Source organism: Tachypleus tridentatus, chromosome 9 (genome assembly GCF_004210375.1).
Source record: "Tachypleus tridentatus isolate NWPU-2018 chromosome 9, ASM421037v1, whole genome shotgun sequence".
Classification (NCBI taxonomy): Eukaryota; Metazoa; Arthropoda; class Merostomata; order Xiphosura; family Limulidae; genus Tachypleus; species Tachypleus tridentatus.
In genome coordinates, this window is record NC_134833.1 from 120,063,718 (window position 1) to 120,087,443 (window position 23,726).

At 31.7% G+C, this 23,726-nt stretch overlaps 1 protein-coding gene across 17 annotated transcripts in view; it reads left to right on the plus strand.

Moving 5' to 3' along the window:
- The window catches only part of LOC143226198 (uncharacterized), a 110,825-nt gene that overhangs the window by 21,130 nt on the left and 65,969 nt on the right, over positions 1-23,726 (plus strand). For 16 of the 17 annotated variants that reach the window (XM_076456857.1, XM_076456853.1, XM_076456861.1 and 13 more), the window contains 4 exons: positions 18,390-18,470; positions 21,337-21,456; positions 22,372-22,424; positions 22,919-23,113. In XM_076456857.1, the coding sequence (XP_076312972.1) occupies positions 23,059-23,113 (55 nt within the window). In that variant the 5' untranslated portion in view covers positions 18,390-18,470; positions 21,337-21,456; positions 22,372-22,424; positions 22,919-23,058. The remainder of the gene's footprint in view (positions 1-18,389; positions 18,471-21,336; positions 21,457-22,371; positions 22,425-22,918; positions 23,114-23,726) is intronic. The other variant, XM_076456852.1, reaches the window with a different exon arrangement.

A 23,726-nucleotide genomic window follows, 5' to 3' on the forward strand; every position in this document is an offset into this window, starting at 1 on the left:
AAATGCTACTTTTGAACCATAAGTTGAACTTTCCAGTCTGAACAGTATTTCATACCTTCTAATTAAACACTGATTTAGTCAATTTTTTATTGTAGAAAAATATAAAAACTGGATTTAAAGGATTTCTCCATGCTAGCAGTATCAGAGGATTTCTTTTGTTATGCATTATACTGAATATTACTGCCTACAAGATTAGGTCCTTTTTTTCATCAAAAATGAAATGTGAAACATCTGTGGCCGAGTTATAGGAAATATGATTCCTAATCATTTTCTCACCTAATGTAAAATTAAATATTAAGCCTTATGAAATGGTGGAATGAAGCAAGTATTGATGGACCTCATTCATTAAAATCATCTCAATCCAGAGAACTAGGTTAAAAGAATACAATATTTTTTTCCCTTATAAATAACAAACTTACACATGTTACTACAAAGGATATATAGTAATTAATTGATATTAGTAAAATTATTTTTTCATCTTGGAGTGTATTAGTTAAGTGTAATAGAAGAGCATCTATAAACACCATTAACATAAATTAATGCACCTATTCAAATATAAAGTGTGACTAGGTTATTTTACTTTTCTGTGTTGTAAATAGTTATGGGCTATTTTCATAACTTTTTCAAATCAAATTGTGTTGGTAGAAATAAAGGATACTTGAAATAGTTGACTTGTGTGCTACAAATTGAAGAAAATTTTAATGCTGTTTTATTATAAGTTACTGCTTTTACAATGAGTAAGATCTGTATTTAAAACAAATACAAATTTTACTGTAAAATTTGCAATTTCTAAAAACATTTAATCAGTAAGTAAACTCAAAATGAAGATCAGTTTATAAGTTGTGTTCAAAGGGTGTATTTGTGAATTTGGATATCATGTGTACATTAGTTAACTCTAACTAGAAATAATTAAGTAGTGTAGAAAATTGTTATATCTCTTAAGATTGTATTTAAGTTAACTTATATAAGTGTTCCTCCATCATTTTAATCTTTGTCCTGTATATGGTGATCACAAATATTTCTTTACAATGAAAATTGGATTCCTATTTAGTATTGCAGAAAATAATTATTGTATATATTTTTATAAATAGCTTTCAGTCTAAAAGGTAACATACTGATTAATTTAGTTTCCTCTTTAGTAAATTTTTAACTCTTTAATTCCATATTTAATGTATTTTTCCTTTAACTTTTGTTTACATGTTAGATTTCACTTCGTCTTTAGCTCAGTCTTTTGAGTGAAATGTACTTTACAAAAAGTAAAAATGCATGTATAAAAAAGATAAATTTATAGTATGAGGAAAATATTAATATTTTATTGTGGGTTTGAAACATTAATTTTTTTGTTTCCTCGTGTGTGAACATTTATATTAGTTTAACTACAATTGAAGAAATTCCCATTTTATACAAGTGCAAGCTCACAATGTTGATTGACCAAAAAGATAAAACTGTATACAGACAAGATGACTATAGCAGCTTAACTTTTTAATTTGTTTGGGTAGTTACAGCTAAACTTGAAGCCTTGAGTAACATAATTCATAGAACCTGTATTGAAGATAACAATGTTTGTAATAAAGCAATATTTTTCTTAATTTTTTTTCCATGTCTGTACCTTGTTTTCACTTGTTTACCTTGAACAGAAATCCTGTTGTAATTTTAAATGTAAATCTACTAAGTGATTGAACCTGTAACAAGTTGTTAATTTTATTTATTTTGTACAGCTTAGTATGAAATTATGTAAATGTTTTTCTAGGTAATTTTTTACAGTTGTACTTAGCAACATTTTAACTTCAAAAAGTGAGATATAAATGTAAAAGACAATCTATAGAAATGTCAATCAAGATTTTTAATTTAAGAACTGCAGTACTTAAATAAAACAGTGTTGATGAAAATTTATCAAGTTTAAATTATCTGTTTATTCTTGCTGAATATTGAGTATCCTGAAAAACAAAAGTAGTGAGATTATCACACAATTATTAGTTTTATAAAACAGTAGGTTGTTGTACAAGTATTTTAATAAAATGATAAGAACTAAAATATTTCCATTGTAATTTTATTGTAAAATAAACCATTCTTGATTAAAGAAAAAAAATGCTATAATGCCACATGAGACCTGAAAGCATGTTATAATTTGTCATTCAGTTAAGAGTTGAAATCTGTGGTAAAAAGAAAACGTTAATTTTTGTCATTGCTTTGAAACTTTTGTCTTGCTAGTTAAAAGATGTGTGTGGTGATACTAACAAAAACACTTTTTCATAAATATTTACCAGTCTGTTGCAGAAAGTTAAATTGTGCAAATCATTAAATTGTATTGAAATATTTACCAGTCTGTTGCAGAAAGTTAAATTGTGCAAATCATTAAATTGTATTGAAATATTTAACAGTCTGTTGCAGAAAGATTTAAATTGTGCAAATCATTAAATTCTATTGAAATATTTACCAGTCTATTGCAGAAAGAGTTAAGGTGTGCAAGGCATTAAATTGTCTGAAAGTATATTTTGAAACAAATGCATGTTAGCTCCTCTAATAAAAACAAAACAAAATTCCTTAATAGCAGTAAATTCCTACAGTAGTGATGAACTGAGTGTAAAAAACAAATGCCAATATCTTGAATAAATATTTGTTAGATTTGAGATCAAGTTATTCATGAAATAATGAAATAGTGTATGTATATTTTTGTCCTTTAAATGCTGGTTATTTGGCCATGAAATATTGAATTTTCATGTATTTAAAAAACTGTCTACTGATATATTCAGTGTATATATAGACACACACACACAACCACATACATATGTTCTGTTTTCTAGTTATAGATGAATAGATGTAGTATTGCATTTATAATAACAGGAAGTTAGTAAATGGCATTTGTTAACTTTGCTGCAGGAAATGATCAGTGTAGGTTAATGAATGGAAGTTTTAATGTACAACTGTAGACTTTCTCACTGATAGGAATAAAAGTAATGTTTAAAAGTTTCAAAATATTGTAAAATTTGAAATAAAATTAAATATTACTTGATTGAACACTACTTAGTTATTAGCTTATGACATCTAGTGTGGCATATCACATAAACATAGATTCCTTGTAAATGTGAAAGTGGGTGTAGGATTTACAGATAAAAATTGTGTGTGCGCATATGTATATATGTTTTTCAGTCCAGATGCAATTTAAAATCTCAATGTCAAGGGGAAAAAATCTCAACTCTAGTTTATTAATGCAGCTTAAAAGTCATTAAGTCAATCAGCATAAATATGTGTAACAGTAGCCATTTCTAAAACATACTATTTTAAGTTTAGGTTGGAAATGTCAAGTGTATAAGCCTAGTTTTAGGTTTGTGCATGGCAGTTTCAAGTGTAATTTGTATATGATGGTACCTCATTCAAGCTCAGTTTTGTGCATGGCAGTGCATAGTTTCAGTTTCAGGTTTTTGTCCATGATGTTACCTGGTTTCCAGTAAATATTAATAATGTGAAGGTTAGCTGTATAATTTGTAGATTTTTTTCAGTTAAATCAAAAAATGGTATCAAACTTGTATCGACTATATTAAGATATTAACTGAAAACTTGTATTACGTAATAAGAATTAAACTATTTACATGGACAAATATGTGTACATGTTTATAGTATCAAGTGTTAAATTCAAACATTAATAAAAAAATGTTTATGCTGTTTTCATCACATATTTGACATCTGAGTTTACAAGTTCATGTTATATCAGGCCATTCAGGTTTTTCTTATTTCTAATAAATGGTTATTCAACTTGCACTTCACACCTGCATATATATAAATATGTATTCAAACTTTGGTTTTTTCTGTTTTAGTTTTCTAATCACTCAGTGCTGAAATGTAGATATTCCTTTGTATTACCACTAATATTCCAATCCTTCAGTTAGTTACTTGTAATTATGTATATTGAATTAGTCTAATCAAAAATGTTAACATATATTGAAGTGAACAGAAAAGCTTGACAGTGTAGGAAGTATCATGTTGAGTTTTTAGTTACATCTTCTTGTCTTAATGTTTATAGAACTTAAAGTTTGAAGCTAGAGTTTTTTGCAGTGTATTCTACTCTTTCTCAAAACATGTACTACTAAATTTGTAAATATAATACTTAATATAAAGTAATCTAGCACTGGATGTAGTTTTTCAAAGAGCAATGTCTGTAAGATAAAAATAGACTTGATCACAGCCAAAGTAATGTGTGTATGTTGTGCAATTATGATGAGTCAAATCTTGGGCCCTGAAGGTTTGTTTTCTGATGACTTGGTTACAATAACACTTAAACATTAATAACAGGATGCTATATTGCAGACTAAATGTATTCCTGAACAAGTAATATAGATGTAGAAGTTTATAAAATATATGGTAAACTGCTGTGTTAAAACAGCATAATGGCAATAGCTGAAATTAAAATAGGTCAAAAATACTTTGGGTAATTCTGGTAAAAATGAGTTTTAATGACACAACAACAAAACACTAACTTTTAACCACAAAAGGTTTGAAAAGTTAAATCATTATGCAGTTGAATTGACTTCTGAGATGAACTAATTTTCAATAACACCTCAGTTCTCAATCTATTAAAATATATATACCATAAGATAGTGTCTTCAATCAATTTATCATTTGGTATTTGAGATAAATTTACATATTTCTTTTAGTACGTTTTTGTAATTTTTTTTATATATACACACAATATGTATACTTACAACATAATTTGTTGGTCACAAATTTCCTAGTTTAAGGATATTTTGCAAATGTCTGTTAATTAGGCTTAAATAAAATTCTCACTTTTGAACTTGTGGAAACCAATCTGCAGATTGCACATAAGTATTGTAAAACATACTTATCAATTCATAAACTTGTAAGTTTTCGCTTCCTAAACTAACATTTGTTCTTCACAGTTTAACTTATGCTTGCTTCAAAACCACCCCAGTGTATGTAACTGCACTTCTTGTTTTGGCCCATACCATATCTCAAATACAAAATGCTTTGTTTTCACTGTTGTTCTAAGACAACCTATGAGTGTGTTTGCTACAAACAGTTGAAAGAAAATTTTTATCAATCAAAAATTAATTCTCAATCTGAATATTTTGATTTTCATCTCCTGTTAGTTAATGCTTATAATTTTTAAAACTGTTTATATTCTCATTGGACTTATTTCACCTGTGATGGGATTCTGTTGTGTGTGATATCATTTGTTTGAAAATTGTTAGGCTAATCTTAACCAAAGCACTAAAACTTTTCAAGAATGAATGTAGGTGAGTATTCTTTTTATTTTTTTGGTTTCTAGATTGAATACAGTAATGTATTTTCCTGTACTATAATGGATAAAGAAAGCATAAATTTGTATGTGTATGCTTTCTTTGTTAGACTTTAGTTTTTAAAAAATCATCATAGAACAATTAATAGCATGCATTTTTTACCTCGCAGCTTACAAATATCTTGAACAAGACTACTTCAGGAAAATATATGCATGTATTGGGAGTCTTTAACACTATGCGTCTGAGTGCACTTTTCTCTGCATGTGAAAATTTTTGAATACATGAAGTGTAGGGGTTGCACAGTGACTAAAGTTTTGATAAATATCATGAATCAGGATACTTTCATAATAATAAACAGGAAAACTTCTGGTAGTCTAAAAACTCAAGCATTTGGTTCTCTCTCCCTGAAAAGGAAGTATCAGCCACTCAACGGTATGAGTATCGTGGTTGCCAGCTACTCAATGTTGCCAATTATTGTTAATTTCCTGGAATTGAGAAACTTCCTGCAATGCTCTGTCACAACTTGAAACAGATACTGGGTTTACTCTCCATCTTTTGTCATGAGACAGTTGTACTCTTCAATGAGAGCAACTCAATTCTTTGCACGATTATTTTAATCCTCTCTAGCTATTCAAGTGTCTGGAACCTGGTCTAAGAAGTCAGTTGTCAGATGAAGTGTTTCAAAGAAGGATAGAAACCCTCTAGTTGCAAGATCAGAGAGCTGAAGCTACTCTGTAGCTGTTAGATTGACTGTCTGTTGGTTAGGAACATCCGTTCCTTCACATTTTCTTGTTGCCCTAGACATAAGCTTCTTTGTAGAAGAGGACACAGATGAATCAAAAAAAGCAAGAACCTCCAGCTCCTGTGAGGTACCAGAGGTGCAATGAGAACCTGTTTAGAACAGCTTTTGATACAGCTGTGTTGACAGTGTCGGAGGCATGGAGAGCCTTGAGAAGATTCATGTCGAAGTTTGGAGTTGATGCACTGAGAAGGACTTCAATTTATGCCTTGAGATGGATCTTAACTGCAAAGACACAAATTTGCTGAAGACCATTCTTCTCCCTGTCTTTCAGTTTAAACTGATCATTGAAAAGCCAGATCTTGAGTTGAATATATTACCTTGTACATCCACCTAGCATAGTGCATGGGACCAGGTGCCATAAAGTGGATGCCCTGTGGGTGGAGGAGTGACTTCAATGAAGATCAGTGAGAGCTCTATGAATTCCTGGTAGCCATCACAAAGATTCTCTAGCCCTGTAAGTTACTTTTCAGCCCAGGCCATTAATTGTGGTCACTGATGAAATTTGTTATCTCCTTATCAGTGGCAGTTGCATATGAATTTCTGTCAATAAACTCCCACTGATCTTGAAACCTCTTAAAAATCAAAACATCTGGTCCTTTGGTTGTACTCCTGAGTGTGGTAAAAGCTCTCACATCAAGAAGCTCCAAGATATGATGCAGAAGATCCTTCTGCAGCTCCTGTTCTATGAGAACACATGCACCTGACTTTTGCCCAATATTAGCAGCTGTAGTATTGATTAATGATCCTATAACCTTCTTCAAACCCAATTCATTAAGAGCTGCTATTACAGCCTTTGCTTATTCTGATTTTGTACCCTTTGCTAACTTGACAACCTCTAGCAGATGGGAGAGCCCATTATCAGTAATAAGAATTGGTATGTGAACAATATGTTCCTTGATTGTCAAGTTTTTGAGGAGTTTTTGATTTCAGTGGAAATCAAAAGCACATAATTTTGAAACTCAGCCTTCAAGGTTTCAGTGAGCATTTTCTGGTGATTCTGATACATGCATTGGATGGAGGAGCAGTTGATGAATTCTTCAGGATTTTTACCAATTGAGCATGCTATTTCTATTAAAACATAAGTAGCAGCCCTGTTTGACAGCTTTGTTCTGTTAAGAGCCATAGACAGTGATTGAGATATGTTTTTCTTGGTTCAGATGATTTGAAAGGCTGGCTCTTTCAACAGCAACAGCAGAAACTTCCTCATCATTTGCAGATTCATCTGTGCTGCTTCTGCAAGATGACTCCAATTGTACTGTTTGAGGATGCTGTGGCTTCTTTCTTCCATTCACTTCTTCATTCTTCTTCCATTATCTTCTTCTACAGAGATTAGTTCTCTTTTGCAGCTTGTTTGGCATCAGTTGTTCCCATTGTTCCTCTACAGCCTGCTTCCCATTGAGCAATCTGGAATTCTCAGTCTTCTTGATTTGTCATTATGTGAGGTCATCAAAAGTAGCTATGTCAAACAAGTTGGATATTTCTGCCTCAAAGTCTTTCTTTTGTATCTGTGAAGCTGATCTTCAATTTTCCTCTTTCCTCAAACTATGATAAACTGTGAACAGTTTCTCTACTTTAGTAATTGCATTATCTTTGGGTCAGTGGAATTGTTATATGGTGAGGGGGACCTCCCAGGGAAGGTTCTGTTGTTTCAGTTTACCTCCTCTGGGATCTAAACATCCATCCATGTGTTTGCTATGCATGGTGACCCATGAAGGGGAGGAGAGATTCCTGGTGGTTAAGGGGTCCTACCTTAACACACCACTTTGGCCTTGAAATCCTAAAGACAGGCAGCCTTGTGGTGGCCACTCTGGGGCCAATCAGCTGGTCCATTTGGGCTAGGGTCAACCAAGTACCAGTGTTGAATATTCTCAACAGGTGTTGTGGACATTGTATCTGATGCTGGTGTTTGGGTATAGTACTCGTGAACTCTGGCATCACTGCAGTGTCCTTGTTTGGCATTGCAGTACATCCTGTTGTAGGGCTTTAATAGTGAAAAAACAATCCATAGGAAAACAATCATGTCTTTAAGATTCTGAGTGGCAATCTTCAACATTTGAACACCTGTACCTCATTTTCTTGTATTACATTCTCTTTCAGACAAACCTTTAGGGTAGATGTCTCCCCCTTTTTATACAGAAGGGACTAGAGGGACTTGCTAGCTCTCCAAAGTCAGTCAAAAAAACTTTGCTCTGGTGACATATTGGTGGAAACATCCACATCTGAACACAGTGAACTCCTCTTACATTCAAAGGCAATTGGAGATATACCCATTGAGGTTATGCCCAATGCTACTTTAAATTAATCACAAGGAGTTATTGTTGAGAGGGATTTGAAGAACATCCCTGGGTCAGAAATTCTTGATGGTTTCTTCACCCAAGGAATTTCTGATGTGAGGCATATCTCCACTTGCAAAGATAGAATTATGATGCCGGTATCCTCATTTTAATGTTTGCATCATTGCATCCACATGCCACCATCAAGGCACACTCAAACCATATCGCTTTCCAGCAGGCCTGTGCACATGCTCGGCAGGTAAGATGTCAAAGCCTTCTAGAAGGAATCTTGGATTAAGTTCACAACCAGCATATCTTCTACCACCAGTTCCAGAATCATATGGGACAAGATTAAAAAGATCAGTGGGCAATATAATTCTGTCCTCCTCTCGATTTTGCTCTCTGATGCCCAGAAAGTAGCTGATACCAGAGCATTGCTGATACCCTAGGTGAAACCTTTTGCTGGGTATTTAGCACTTTTGCTTCATCCTCCATCTTTTTAGCCATCAAGACTCTGGCAGAGTGATCACCTCTTTTGAGGTGATTGTCTCTGACTATAATTGTCCCTTTACATTGGTAGAACTCAAATTGGCCCTTCATTGGTCTGACAGTACATCAGTTCGACCTGATGATGTACACTGCGAGATGCTGTGCTATCTATTTTCTGCTTCTCTTGCTGTTCTTCTGATTGTTTTTAACCAAATCTGGCAGAAGAATGTTTTTCCTAATGCCTGGCACCAGGCTATTGTCCTACTTTTCTCTAAGCCTGAGAAGGATCCCAAGATTCCTTCAAACTACTGTCCAATTGCTTTGATGAGCTATCTCTGTGAGACCTCAGAGAGGATGGTCAATGCTTATCTTGTTTGGTTCCTTGGATTAAACAACCTCCTCTTGCCCACCTGGTGTGGGTTCTTGCAATAGAGCTTCACCATGGACCATCTGATTCGACTTGAAACATCAGTCAGAGAAGCTTTTCTCAAATGACATCTTGTATCAATATTATTTGACCTTGAGAAGACTTATGATACTACATGGAGGTATGACATTTTGCAAGACCACCATTTATATGGGTTATGTGGTCATTTGCCAATTTTTATTAAAATTTTTTAAGGGACAGGCAGTTTTAAGTTTGTGGATTCAACACTTTTCTGTTCTTTTCTACAGGAACTTGGAGTCCCTCAGGGCTGTGCTTTGTATGTCACAGAACGACTCCTCCTTACTTTTGCAAACAGGCTCTATGTTGACGACTTTCACATCTCATGTCATTCGTCAAACGTGAGGTATGTTGAGTGGTAGCTACAGATTGCTCTAAGTTGTTTACTGAAGTGGACCACAGCAAATGGTTTTAACTTCTCTCTCTCTGAAACTGTTTGCCTGCACTTTTGCCACCAATTGGGTATTCACCGTGATCCTGAACTCTATCAGTAAAGTTGTACTACCTGTGGTCCCTGAGACAAAGTTTTTGGAGCTTTGACTGTAGCTGATCTTGAAACCATAAATCAAGCAGCTACGAGTCAAATGTACAAGAGCACTGGACATCCTTTGTGTCCTCTCTACCACCACTTGGGAAGCAGATCAATATTCCATGTTAGATATATTGTGCTCTTATTTAATAAAAATGAGACTATGGGTCACTGATCTCTGGCTCTGCCAGGACCTCGGCCTTGAAGGTGCTGGAATTCATTCATCATCAGGGACTTTAGCTCTTCACTGGGGCTTTCCACACTTCTCCAGTCCAGAGCTTTATACACAGTCTCATGAACCTTATCTGCACCTCCTCCATTTGCAACTGTCTTTACTGTATGCTTCGAAACTTCATTCCTTACCACAGCATTCCACCTGAGTTTGTGTTTTCCTTCATCGGTGGGCCATGCTTTTTCAGAATGGATGATCTGCCATTATTCCTTTTGGCCTTTGTATCCAGATGCAGTTGGATGACTTGGATCTGTCCTTGGAAAACATTGCTGTATCCACTGGTTAGCCTATCCCATCATGGCTTATTACCATCCCCAAATGTGATCTATCTTTAAGTCATCTAAGAAAAGCAGATATACCCAATTGGAAGTGCTGCGTGTTTTTTGCTGAACATCTTTTGAACCATCCGTATCAAGGATGGTTCAAAATCAGGTGACTGTGGACTTTGCCATGGTTTGTTGTGGGTTGGTGATTGCACAGACTCCCCTGTACAGTGTCTGTGTTTACTGCTGAACTGTATGCAGTTTTTCTTGCCCTGCACCAGATAGAGCTAAGCAGTACTCCTCAAAATCACTTTTTGTATTACCTTGCTTAGTTCTCTACCGACACTGAAATTGTTTCACGTCAGTTCTAACCCTGTTTTTGCTGATATTCAAAACCAACTGGCCCATTTCTCTTTAACATCTACTTCTATACAGTTTGTTTGGATACCAGGTCACATTGGTATTCCTGAGAACTGGCATGCCAACACTGCAGCTAAATCTGTCTACTCTTGCACTATTGCTGCTGTGTCTGTTTCATACATGGACTGTGGTCCAGTATTCAAGACTTGGCTCCATGACGGTTGGCAGTCGACTCGGAGTGAGCAATGTGAAAACAAGCTTTTCCAAATAAAACCCTCTATTGGACTTTGGCTGTCTTGCTTCCGTAAGGATTGGAAAGAGGAAGTCGTAACTAGACTATGCATTGGTTACAGCTTTTTTACTTTAATTTTATCTGGGATTGATGCACCAGTGTGTTGTCTATGCAACACTCAGGTCACAATAAGCCACATTTTATTGTCTTGCCATTATTACTACTTTCAATGATGGCATCATTTTAAAAATTTTTCTCCCAAGATTTATCTGTAACATTAGACAGTGCCATTGGCAATGGTGACACTGTCCACCTTACAAATGTTTTTGGTTTCTTAAATATATGAATCTTTTTAATGCTATTTAGGTTTTTAAATTATAACTTAAACTTTTTTTAATGTGATTCCTTTTTTGAGAATTGAAGTTCTACTTGTTTCATTTGAAATTAGAAAATGGCCATGATATCAAATAACTTGAAACCAGGACTAAAAACTCAAACTTCAGGTGTATAATGCTGATATTTGAACTTACCCATTAGTCATCCTGATTAGTTATGATAATTAAAATTATGCTATAGAAAGTCCTTTACAATGTGTATTACTGTAGTTTCTCTTAATGCTGTAAACTAGATATAAAAATTGGATTTAATGCTATTTATGTTTTTAATTCAAAAATTAAACTTTGTTTTGTTTTACCTTGATTCCTTTTTATGATTTTTAATAATTTTACTTTAATTTTAACTTTTTACTGGATGTTTGGCACAGATAGCCTAGTTGCTTTGCTCTAAAATGCCAAACCACCCAGTAGAATTCTTGCTTTCTACCAGAGTTCTGTTACATACATGATCACTGTTGTGGCACTTTCTGTAATTGTCTTCCCCCTCCTTAAAATGAAGTGAAGAAAGAACTTGCCCTTTAGAAGGAAGTTTTGTTCCTTTAATCCATTATCTGGTTTTCAAAGGTAATCCTTAGAATGAGTTGTCATAATCAGTCACTGATAGGTGTCAATTATTCTGAAAAAAGTACATGGAATTGATTAGAATTTAATGAAAAAATAACAGTAAGTAATAAATAAATAATACTAATTAAATAAATTTTTCTCATTGGTCTGCACACGCCAGATTACAGTTGTACTGTACACAATTAAAAATAACTTTAAAATATGCCATACATAGCAAGGCCAACTGAAATGGGCAAAATCACAAGTATAACAGTGGAGAATAAATAATCAACTCCAAACATTTGTGTGGTCACATATGTGAAATTACAAACTCCATGTACAACCTCTAAATTTAGTCTAAATGGCTTAAAATTTCATTACAAGAGTTTTTTCATAAATACAAAAATGTTAATGGTTTGGAGCATGACTTTACTAATTTTCCTTTGAAGAACCACCTTAAATTGTGGATATTTTTTTAAAATTAGAAAACTATTTGATTTTCGTTTTTTAGAACAAAAACATTAGTGATGAAACTTTAGAATGGATGGCAACTGCCTGTTGTGAAGACACAAGTGTAAAGGATGAAGTTTTGAAAGTTAATGAGGAATTTCTAAAGAAAAGGAGTTACACAAGGGAAAAACATAAGCTGCACACCTGCATACACACTGACTTGAATATGAATGGTGGAAGGCTTGGAAACATTGTCCTCTACACTTGTCTACACAACAGGCATTTGCCATCCATTCTGCAAAGTTTCATCATGAATACTCTGCCTAAACAATCTATCAAAGAGAAAAACATTAGTGTTTGTGAATTTCTTTAGTTAATACTGCAATTTTAGCTCTCTAGAAGGAAGATTAAAATAGTTTGGGATAAAATGTCACCACTATGAACTTTACATCAAGTGGTTTTATTGATTTCAACCACCCACTTTCTCAGTCTTGGTTGTCATGGTGTTATGTAAGGTGCCTGTTGAGTTTTGAGAAGTCTTAAGCTAGTGATCTAAACAAGTAATGAACATTTTTTCCATTATTTTAAACTAGATAAGGTAGCTTTCAGTTCTCTGGAGAATCTTTTAAAGATCAGAACAAAGTGATAAAGCTCAGGTTGGTGATATGGTTTTAGAAGGAAATATGTTTATGATCCACTTATGCCACAATTAAACATCTTATTTCATTTAAAATTTACCCAATCACTATATACTTTATTTGAATTGTGATCTCAGTTTGATAGGAATAGAAGTATTTCTTTTGTGGACCAGAGTGAGGATAGTATGGTTTAATTAGATCATTTTGGATTCATGCAAATCAGGTTTTGTATTGTTGACTAGACTATGTTTGGCCATGCTTATTAGTTCTTGGCCTTAAGTAACTTCTTCAGTGTCAAAGAAAATGACCAGAATGTTAATATTAGCAAATTAATATAAAAGAGTTAATTAAAATAAATGGAAACTTGTAATATTATTAAAGTCAGATTGCTTATATGTAATTTTGGTAAATTGAGAAATCATCTAAATGCAAGTCACTAAAACTTTGAGTTTGTAAAAGCAATGAAACTGTTATAATATTTTTGAATTAAAATGGATAAAATTTGCAGTTTTATATTGAAAATATATTCAAACTTTGCAACAATGTAGGAAGATATTAAAATCCTGCAACAAAAGTAAGCATTTTAATTATTTCTTCTGAGAAACATTTCACAAATAAATTATTTTAAGTTTCTGGGTTGAAAATTCATGCAAGTACCACAAAAACCACAAGTTTTCCTTTAAAGCTACATGATCTATAGAAAGTTGAAGTTTCAAATATTCATCTAGTAGCTTTTTTTAACTTAAATAAAGAACCTGGATATTTTAGAATTACAGTGGCTTTATCTTTGCAAATTCAAGTGTTAAACAACTATGCATGAGATATTAAGGTTACTAGTTTTGAGTTTTTATTACACAGTTTGAAAATTATAAAATATATTTATAGTTTAGTCTTCATTCTCTTATGTTATATTGTTTATTGACTAGAAAACAGAATACAGTAAACTGATTGTGAGTATCAGGTACACAGAAAATGTTAGTGCATAGATAGGAGTATCATTGAAATTGGTTTTTGAATGTTTTGGAGAAAGACTTCAAAGTTTGTTGAAAAGTTGAAAATATATTTTAATTTTTAAACAGAATCAAGCCTAGTGGAAGTGTATAATTAAAATGGAAAGGTTTAATTGACAGAAATGTCTAAATTTGATTTGGATTAACAGCTATTCAAGTATTTATTTAGCATTGAAACTAAAAATTTTACTTTTTGTGTGTATGTAAAATCAAATGCAGTGTAGAATTTAAATTAGGTAAAACCACAATGGTTATATGCAAATTTTAGTGAAACAATAATTTTATTGTGTATTGTAAATTTGTTTCAAATGGGTAATTTATTTCACTGTATTATTGGTGATTTTATTTTTTAATTAACACTGTACACTTTTCATGTGAGTTCTAAAATGCTTAACTTGAACCAAAGCTCTCATTCAGACACTATTATATATAATGTACATTATGTACAATATAATGGCATAAATGTACATTATTATTGTATGTGATGTAAATTTTTCATTGCTTTTTGTATAGAAGTTTAAAAACGTACTTCAGTAGCAGCATTTGTTATTGTAAAATTGATGCTTTAGAAAGCTTTCGTATAAGTAAATGAGGGAATCCTCAATAGCTACAGCGCTTGAAATTCAAAGTTTTAGGCAGGATTAGAAGAAATTAATCTTGAGACTTTTTCCTGTTTTTGTGCACCAACAGTACCAAGCATGGAACTTACATGTACTAATTTGATTATTTTTATTACTTGGAAAACAAACTTGGAAATATTTTATGAACCTCTGTGCCACAGTTAAAAAGAAATACATTGATATGAATCTTGTTTTACTCTTTTTTTTTGAGCTTCTCAAATGCCATGTTTAGTGTTATAACAGCAACATTAAATTTGTTGCTTTTCTCACAAGGATGGAAAGAACATGTATGTACTTTCATTTTTCTGAATTAACAATAAAATATTTTGTTGAATTCATCATATAAATGTAATTTCAAAAACATATTTTGATTTTGTATTCTTTAAGTAAATGCTGTTCTCTGAATTTTTTATGCCTCACAAATTATAGTCTAGCTTTGTTTTAGAAGACAATTTCTCTTAGCAAGCTTGTTTTGGCAAGTTCCTTTGAAATATTTCTATTGAACTTCAGTTTGCACCAATGCTTTTAAAGGCTACTGATACAAAACTTTTGATTTAACGCTTTATGTATAAAGTATCTTATTTGTTTGTAAGCTGGCCCAATCTTTTTTGAGACTATATTAAATATGTTATGAGGAAAAAACTGGATAAATAAAACTAATTGTGAATTCAGTATGGAAAATTAATTGTTTGAAATAGTGAAAGAAACCTTCAGAATAATAGCAGAAGAGGGCATGTGAAGAATTTAATGTCAGATTAACCTTTATAAACAATAATGTAATACTTGTTTAGTAGCTAAGAAACATTAAGGAACATGAACTTGAGCTTTTATATCATCAGGTTCACAGTTCACTGTTGATTTATTGGTGGAACACTTTTACCTTTGGCATGTATGAAATTACAAAACTAATGTTATGTAATCAAAAATTTAAATGTAAACCTTACAGGACGTGTCACGTTAGATAAATTGATTTTAGTAAACTCTCCATATGTATGTATATCTTTTTGAAGTTATACATGTAGATATTGTTCAAAGTCCATCTTGAATTTTATCAAAGTACAATATGCAGATGTGTGTTTAGCCAATTCATTGTAGTTTGTTTTTTATATTTTATCCCTCTGTTCCTTTGTTGTATATATTATTGACTTGTGTCCATAATAAGAAGGTTCCTGTTTTCAATATCACTAGCAACTATTACAGAGTAAATGAAAAAGAACATTCTCAGTTTTAAGATCAGTGGCAAAAAAGTAAAGATTAAAAATAGTCCTAGTTTGAAGATCACTAGTCATAAAAGGATTAAGTTAGGGACTTTCTTTGTTTGAACAATGAAAATAGTGAAACATACAGGTGTTATGTGTAGTACTAAATTGGTATAAATATTGTAAACAGCAGCTCATTACCTTTGAGGAGCAGAACTTGAATTTGAAATGTATATCAATTAGAATATTGGCTTTTGGAAAATCCTTAAGATTGGTACATTTGTTAAGTATACAGACAGTGACAGCTTACTCTGGGTAGCGAAAAATTTTCTACTGGAGAAAACTTGTTAGAGATTCTGAGTTATTGTAGTATCTCAATATTTTATCAGCACTGTAAAATACCATACAATCAACTCAGTAGATTAGATTTTTTGCTGTTAAATTAAGTTTACTTGGATATTTTAATGGGCAAAAGGCATACGTTTTTAATAACTTCAAACATTGGCTGTGTGGTATTGGCATTCTTGATATAATAGTAATAAATTTGCTTTGCTTCTGTGCTCGCCTGTTCCACCCAGAAATAAAAAAATCTATATACACTGTTATGTTTCTAGGACATTTAGGTAGTCCCTTGATTAACCATAAAAAGGGTGGAGTCAGATGCCTCTTACTAACTTGGTCACTTCTCATGTGGTATAATCAAATTTTATCAAACTTTGTTTTTTAAAAGCCTTTTAGACTGTTTCTGTAAACATAAATTGTTTAATATTTTTTAGAAAATATTTGAAATGCTGGCTGCATTCAGTTCAAGTAAAGTACGGAAGTAAAAGTAGCTCACTATCGCTATTTTGAGTCTCAAATTGGTGACCAAGGAAAGCATTGGGTTCCATATATATGTTGTACAGTTTGGACATATGTCATGACACACTGTTTAAATAAAAAGAGCAAGTATGCCATTTCCATTTCCCATGGTATGGTGTGAGTACAAAGGTCACCTCACTGACTGTTAATTCTGTATGACTAATATTTCTAGATATTCAAACAAAACTAAACAGTACATTAAATATCCAGATATTGCATTTACAATAAAACCAGCATTTAATGGAGATGATCTTCCAGCACTATAACTACCAGTATACTGGGACACAACAGAATTATCCTGTGAAGAAGGCAATAATTTGTCATCAGCCTTTTCATCTGGTAATTCTATTCCTTGATATAAATTGCTTCAAATGATCACAGAAGAGCTAAAGGATCTGATTCATGACTCATCTCTATGAAATCATTATGGAAAACTTCTTGGGCTCTTGTTTAGCTCCAAACAAGAGCTAAAGGATCTGATTCATGACTCATCTCTATGAAATCAGTATGGAAAACTTCTTGGGCTCTTGTTTACAGTAGTGGAATATATATAAGCTCCAGGAACAAGCATTTCAGTATTACCAATATTACTATCAGATTCTTGCTCTTCACTGCAAAATACTTTGTTTCTGTACAAATCTTGAAGCACTAATAGAAGAATTAGGTACTGAACATCATCTTCAAGAATGGAGACTTTTTATTGACTCATCTAAAGTCAGCCTGAAAGTTGTACTTCTGCACAAGGGGAACACTTAAGTCACTAATTCCTGTTGCTCATGCTGCAAACATACATGAAAAAGACTTGTCAAAACATGCAGATTATACAATTTTAAATGCAATACTCATTGAACAAATAATGTAATATTCACAGTATTAAGAATATTTTGAATAAACCTATCATAACTTAAACAAGAGGTGATTGGTAATTTTGAATATGGTTTTTAGGATCAGCTTGAACCAATATCTTGGAAACAGTTTCATTTGATCTAGTAGCAGGGAAATTGCTTTTCTGTTGTTGCTAGTAACACACCCTGAATCTATTGTGTTATTGTTTTGTACCACATTGTTTAATGTACTGTAATACCTTTATTCTGGCCTGTTATATTTTACTATTCATGTAGGATCAAAATGTGCATTTCATGACATTACTTTCAAAATGTAATTAAAATATTAATAATAATAATAAAATATTTAATCACTTTGCTTGTCATTTAACATGTGACAGTCTAATATCATATGAGAATTTCTTAGTGCAGAAGGAAATATTAAAGAAAAATCTTCCTCAGTACTCACTCCTTAATGCAGTGACACATTCATGATATTAATGGTTCAGCTTACAATTTATTACTTCTATTGCACAGCGTCAACAATGCCTGACCAACTAAACACTCAAATATTGACAAACTAGAATATAAAATAACCTACCACCTTTTTGATTTCTTGAGAAATGGCATAACTTATTTAGCAAACCTAACAGAGAAGGCACTCTCATCCTTTCATTTTTTTGAAGCCGCTTACTGATTCATGGTATTTGTTTTATATATATATTTTTGTAACCTATAAGAAGTACAAATTCTGAATCATGTAAATTTGATGGAAAGGAAAGCTGAAATTTAATATATAATGTGGTTACTAAAGTTATTGTTGCAAACAAATTTGTTTTAATTTAATTGTACCTTAGTTATAAAGCTAGATAAACTACAGTAGTTTTGTGATGTCCTATTAGTGATAATTGTCTTGTTTTCAGGAGTACATATTTAAAACTTACAAAAATTTATACATATTTGCTTCAGTTTGAAAGAATCAACAAGGCTAAGCACGAGGTTTGGCAATTACGTCTCCAATTCCTGAATGAAAGTGGATCTTATAACATTGTAAGTACAGAAAATCATGTTTATGTATAATATTTATTTGTTGTTGTATATTATTGCTCCATATGGCAAAGTTAAAACTGAAATTTGTTTAATATAGGAATCATTGTTTAAACTGTGAATATAAGTAGTTTGAAGCTTAATGACCAATACTGAGAATAAGATCTTAAATGAATTTATTTCATGTTTTTCTGTTATTCTTTTCAATCTTGACATTCTACTCTGAGCTACATAATCAGCATTAGAAATGTTTATCATATCTAATTTCTCTTTCCCGTCTCAAATTAAGTGAATATAACAGTTCAGTTTTGTTGGTTGAACATGCCTATCCTATGAAAAATATCTTTGTCAGTAGACGTGACAGTGTTTGAATTTTTATTCTTACTCTAAAATAGCAGCATGTCTGTGAAATACACAAATATTTCGGATGCCATTTCAACTTAAACCAAACATTTGATCCATTTTCTGTGGAAAAATTAGATCACAAAGTTTTCATTGATGCTAAAAATAGGACATTACATACTTTAAACCTGAATACGCTTATTCTGTATCTTCATAGGCCTACTATTATAGGGACTGGAAGGTGAGAACTGACAGACCCGTACTTAGCATTTATATATTAGATGATGTCTCTAAGAACCCTAAAATCAAATATTCCTGTTTGTTTAGAGAAGTTAGATAAAGTTTGCAATATTGCTTAAAAACAACAACAACAACAAAATGTTATTTATTTAGGAAGTGTACGAGGCTATGCAACTGTTTTTATTCCTATCAAGAAATTCACCTGTCATGGACACTAACCTGATATTTTTCAAACAAATATTTAATTGAAGTATTAAAAATCATAATTTTTGTGTATTGTGTACAATGTAGTTTTAATATTTATGAAATTTCATGAAGATGTGCAAAGTAAACTCAGAATTATAGTAATTGCTAATTCTTCAGTATGAGCTAGGACTAGTGGACTAAGCCTGTATATGTAGAGTTAATAAAACTAATTTAACATATTTTTATACCTTTAGTCCAGTTGTTTATAGCAAATCTCTTTACCTTTTTACAACTAGGTATTTTAAATTTTCATAAATCAGGTAAAATTTAGCAAAATTGGATAAAATATGATAAATATACAAGGATTTATTTATTCTATATTTTATTGAAGAAATGACTTGTAAATCATATATGATTGGTTTTCATGTGAAAAAAACAAAAAAAAAACCTCTTTACAAAATATGCCCATATAGTGGTCCCTGGGAAAAGAATTATCAACCCAGAGTGAAGTTTTTCCCTTTCAATAATGGCATTTTAATATAGTGAAATTTTAAATTGGATTTATTCTATTTAATGGAGTTATTTTAAAAAAAGCATATTTTTTCTGTCTGGTTTGTCAACAGTCATTAAATTGTTGTACATCATTGGATTTTACCATAACAGTCAGCACTGCTAATTACTGTTACTTTGGTGATTAAAAAATATTTTTGAAAAGAGAACACATAACAGATTATGTTTTTAAACTTTGAACATGGTTTTATATTTATTTAATTATTATTGCTGGTCTTACAGTAACTAAAATTGGTCACTGTATGTATAACGTGTAATTAAGCTGCTGTAAATTCTACCCTTCATTTTCTAAAGGCTTGTTGTTATTATTTTCATTAATTATTGTCTGATTTTTGGATTAGTTACAAATTAGGTAATCATGATTACTGCTATCACCATCATAGTCTGTTGTGTAAACTTTTGATTATTTATTCAAGCAGTAAAATATCATGTCAAACTGTTAGTGCACCTGACCAGTAAGAATGTATGTGTTATGAAAAGAATGCCAAGTGGTCAGAAAGCATGAAGCATTTGTTTTTCCATAGTGAATGAAGGAAATTTAGTTTTATTATTAAATACCAAAAACAGATGATCAGAAGTAAAGTGTTTGAACAGTAATGTAGATTATTATATTGCTAACCAAAGTAACAACTGCTTTTCTCAAGAGAAGACAAAAATATACATGATTATTAATAAAATGTATTTCAGGTAGTGTGTGGATGTGTGCATTCATTTTTACTTTGTGTGTGTGTGTGTGTGTGTGTTTAATATGGTTAGTAGAATTAACAAAATTTTATTATTTGTCTTAAATATACAGCTTTGTTATACTTTTCATGCCAAAAAAAGTTCATTAACCATTTTTTTTACTTTCTTTAGCTTTTGAATCACAAGCTGTGTGTGGATATTAAAATTTTGGCTCAAAATTTGATCGCTCTGAATTAGAAGTGACCTTGGTGATGATAACATTGGTCTGCTTTGTTCTTTGTTGTGTAGTAGTTTTAACACACTGCTCAGTTGTGGAAAAGTAAATATGATACTGATGAGATTATGAAAAGTATAATATAGTGTTTGGATTTTAGGAAATTAAACTTGTATTTGGTACTAATTGAATGTTATTTCATTCTACTAAATTTGATATTAGTAGAGTGTAGAAAGGTAAAGGTAGTATTGGTTAAAACTTTTTAATAAGTAGCATATTTTTAACTTCTAAGATATTTGAAACAGCCTTTTTGTAGTACATTCATTAAAGTGGTGATTGCATTTTACAACATGAAAATAAATTTTGTAATGAAGAACTTGTGTTATTGATTATAATATAAAATGCACAACTTTAAAATGTTAATGTAATGAAGAAAGGCCAGGAATAATCCATGATGACGAGAAAACCTACTTGTAAAGAAAATTATATATTTAGAAACAGCTGGTATGGGTAGAGAAAACACTAGTAGAGGGAATTGAGAATTAGTTTCTGATGATTAATTTGTGGTATGAAATCTATCAACAGGTAAGGAGCATGTCAGCTCATGTTATTTAACTTGTTGTTTCGTTGCAGCTGAAAATTGTTGATCCAACCCTGAAATCGGATACAGAAACTTTTTTGTTACCAAAACAACAGAAAACAGTTCTGTTGTATCCTTCACTGCTCAGTATTTTGTTGAAAATAGTATTAAAGGTAAATATTTCTTTGATTGTTTAATTAACAGTATGGATGAATAATGTTTCAATACCCAATGTCTTTAAAGTAATTTATAAGGTAGCTACTGTCATTCACCTAATAAACAAAAACTTTCCTCTCTGTTAAACTGTGTTGGATGATGGCAAAACATAAATATTTAAATCCTACCTTTATTAAGTGAGGGAATTAACCTTCTTCGTGAGGGCTAAAATATTTTTCACTGCAATAAAACAAATCTCCTCTAAACTTGAAATGGCTGCCAAACATCCCTATCTGTTGCCATCTGCAAGTGACAGTGGTAGAAGCGAACATATACAAGGGTAAGCTGATCTATCTACATTGCCTGCACTAGTGATGAGCATGATGGGTATCTGTTTAGTCAGTTTTGATTTATAAGTAAATCGATTTATCACTCAGCTTTGTTGAATTGTTCATTAGAAGCAAAGGTGTGCTTTATTTACTTGTTAAAAAAAACCCAAAAAACATTATTTATTGACAGCCTAAACAGTTAATATGTTGCTCATTACTAATCTACTCCTCAGGTTTGTTTACATTTTTACTTTATGTAACTTACCTAAATTATGGTAAAAAGACACCATTAAAAAAGTAAAAATAATTTATCATGGTATTATTTAGTTTTGCATGGCATCAATTCATGTGATGGGAATAAACTGTATTATTATGTGATTTTACCATTAATATTGACATGTATATAATTTATTGTAATTTGGAATTTATATTTTTCAGAAAGAGCTGTTCTAGGAACTGGAGTATTTATAAGTTTCATGAACATGTATATATGTATTAAACACAAATATAAAATGTCATCATCTAGTGAATATCATATAAGTCAAAGCTGTATTACCATAGAAAAATTATATCACAAAATGTGATGTTTTTTTTAACTCTTAGCATGAGATAGGCTTGGTTGCAGTGTATGTGGAACAAGACTACATGTTGTGACTGTAAGTAGTGTTCAGGTTTCCTACTAAAATGTAATATTTAAGACAAAAGTTGATGGTCATATCATAATTAATCAACAGAGTATGACATAAGAATTCACTGATATAGACCATTAAAACCTGTCAAAATGCTTGAATCATGGATTGTCCATTGCTTATTTTGTGATAGTTGGATCAGTATTTTTAACACGAGTTTGATATAGAGTACTAAGGTTTGTGATTAGCTGTTTTTAATGTGGATTATTTCATTTCTGTAAGACTATCCCAGTACTTTATGTAATGATCCCTGGTGTGGAGAAAGAAATAAGAAAATAATAATAATAGTAGAGTATTAGAAAGAAGCACATACTGCATTCAAGATTTGAGTGTATGATTACATTGTCCATAGTGTTAGTTTCCCTTGGATCTTAAATTAATTAGTATTCAGTAATATTTAAACATTTTCAAGTATGTCCTCATAAGTTATTTTAATGTATAATACACTGTTTTTTTTGTAGACAGAAGATCTTTGTATGGTAATCAGCATAAAAGATTTAATATAATTTAGGAGGATGAAATAAGTGGAAATTCTGTTCTGTAGAACTTGTTTACTCTGAGCAGCATAACATCAGTAGCAAACTGTACAAGGAAGAACAGAATGGACGATAACCATCCTTACTCAGAACAGACGTATGAAACACCATACATGTCTGGTAAGAGTTTACCTTGTATCACATAGAAGTCATATCATGGAATGAACATCATTTAAAAGTAAATTATGCATTTTCTTGGATATCGTATTTTGGTCCTAGAAATGTTTGTAGTTTACAAGAAAACTTCTTAGCCCTATGCACTTGGACCAGGTCGAAGTTCATGTGTTGACTTTTTAAAAGTTACATTAAAAACTTAACTTTATTATCAGTGTATGCCAGGGAATTCTCACATTAAATTATACTTTATAATTTAAGTTTATACATTATCCAAGTTCTAATTTATGAATTTCAAAAGAAAATATTGAAATAAGTGTTTAACTTCCAGTTCTCTTTGTCTTTAGATTCTCTGTTTTCTCTGATACGGCCTTCAGGGTGTCTCACTAATTGGAAACACACACTATGAATAATGATATGCAAACACAAAATTTAAACATCTCAATTTGCTGATATATTGGTAAATTTGTCAAACCCATAAATCAGGCTCCTTCCACCTTATTATATAGCTTTCAAGGCAGTTATTTAAATTGCATATTTTATTTGATAGGCAGACAATTGCGATTACTAGTATCAGGATTCTGCTTAAACATTGCAATATAATTTCATAGGTATTGGC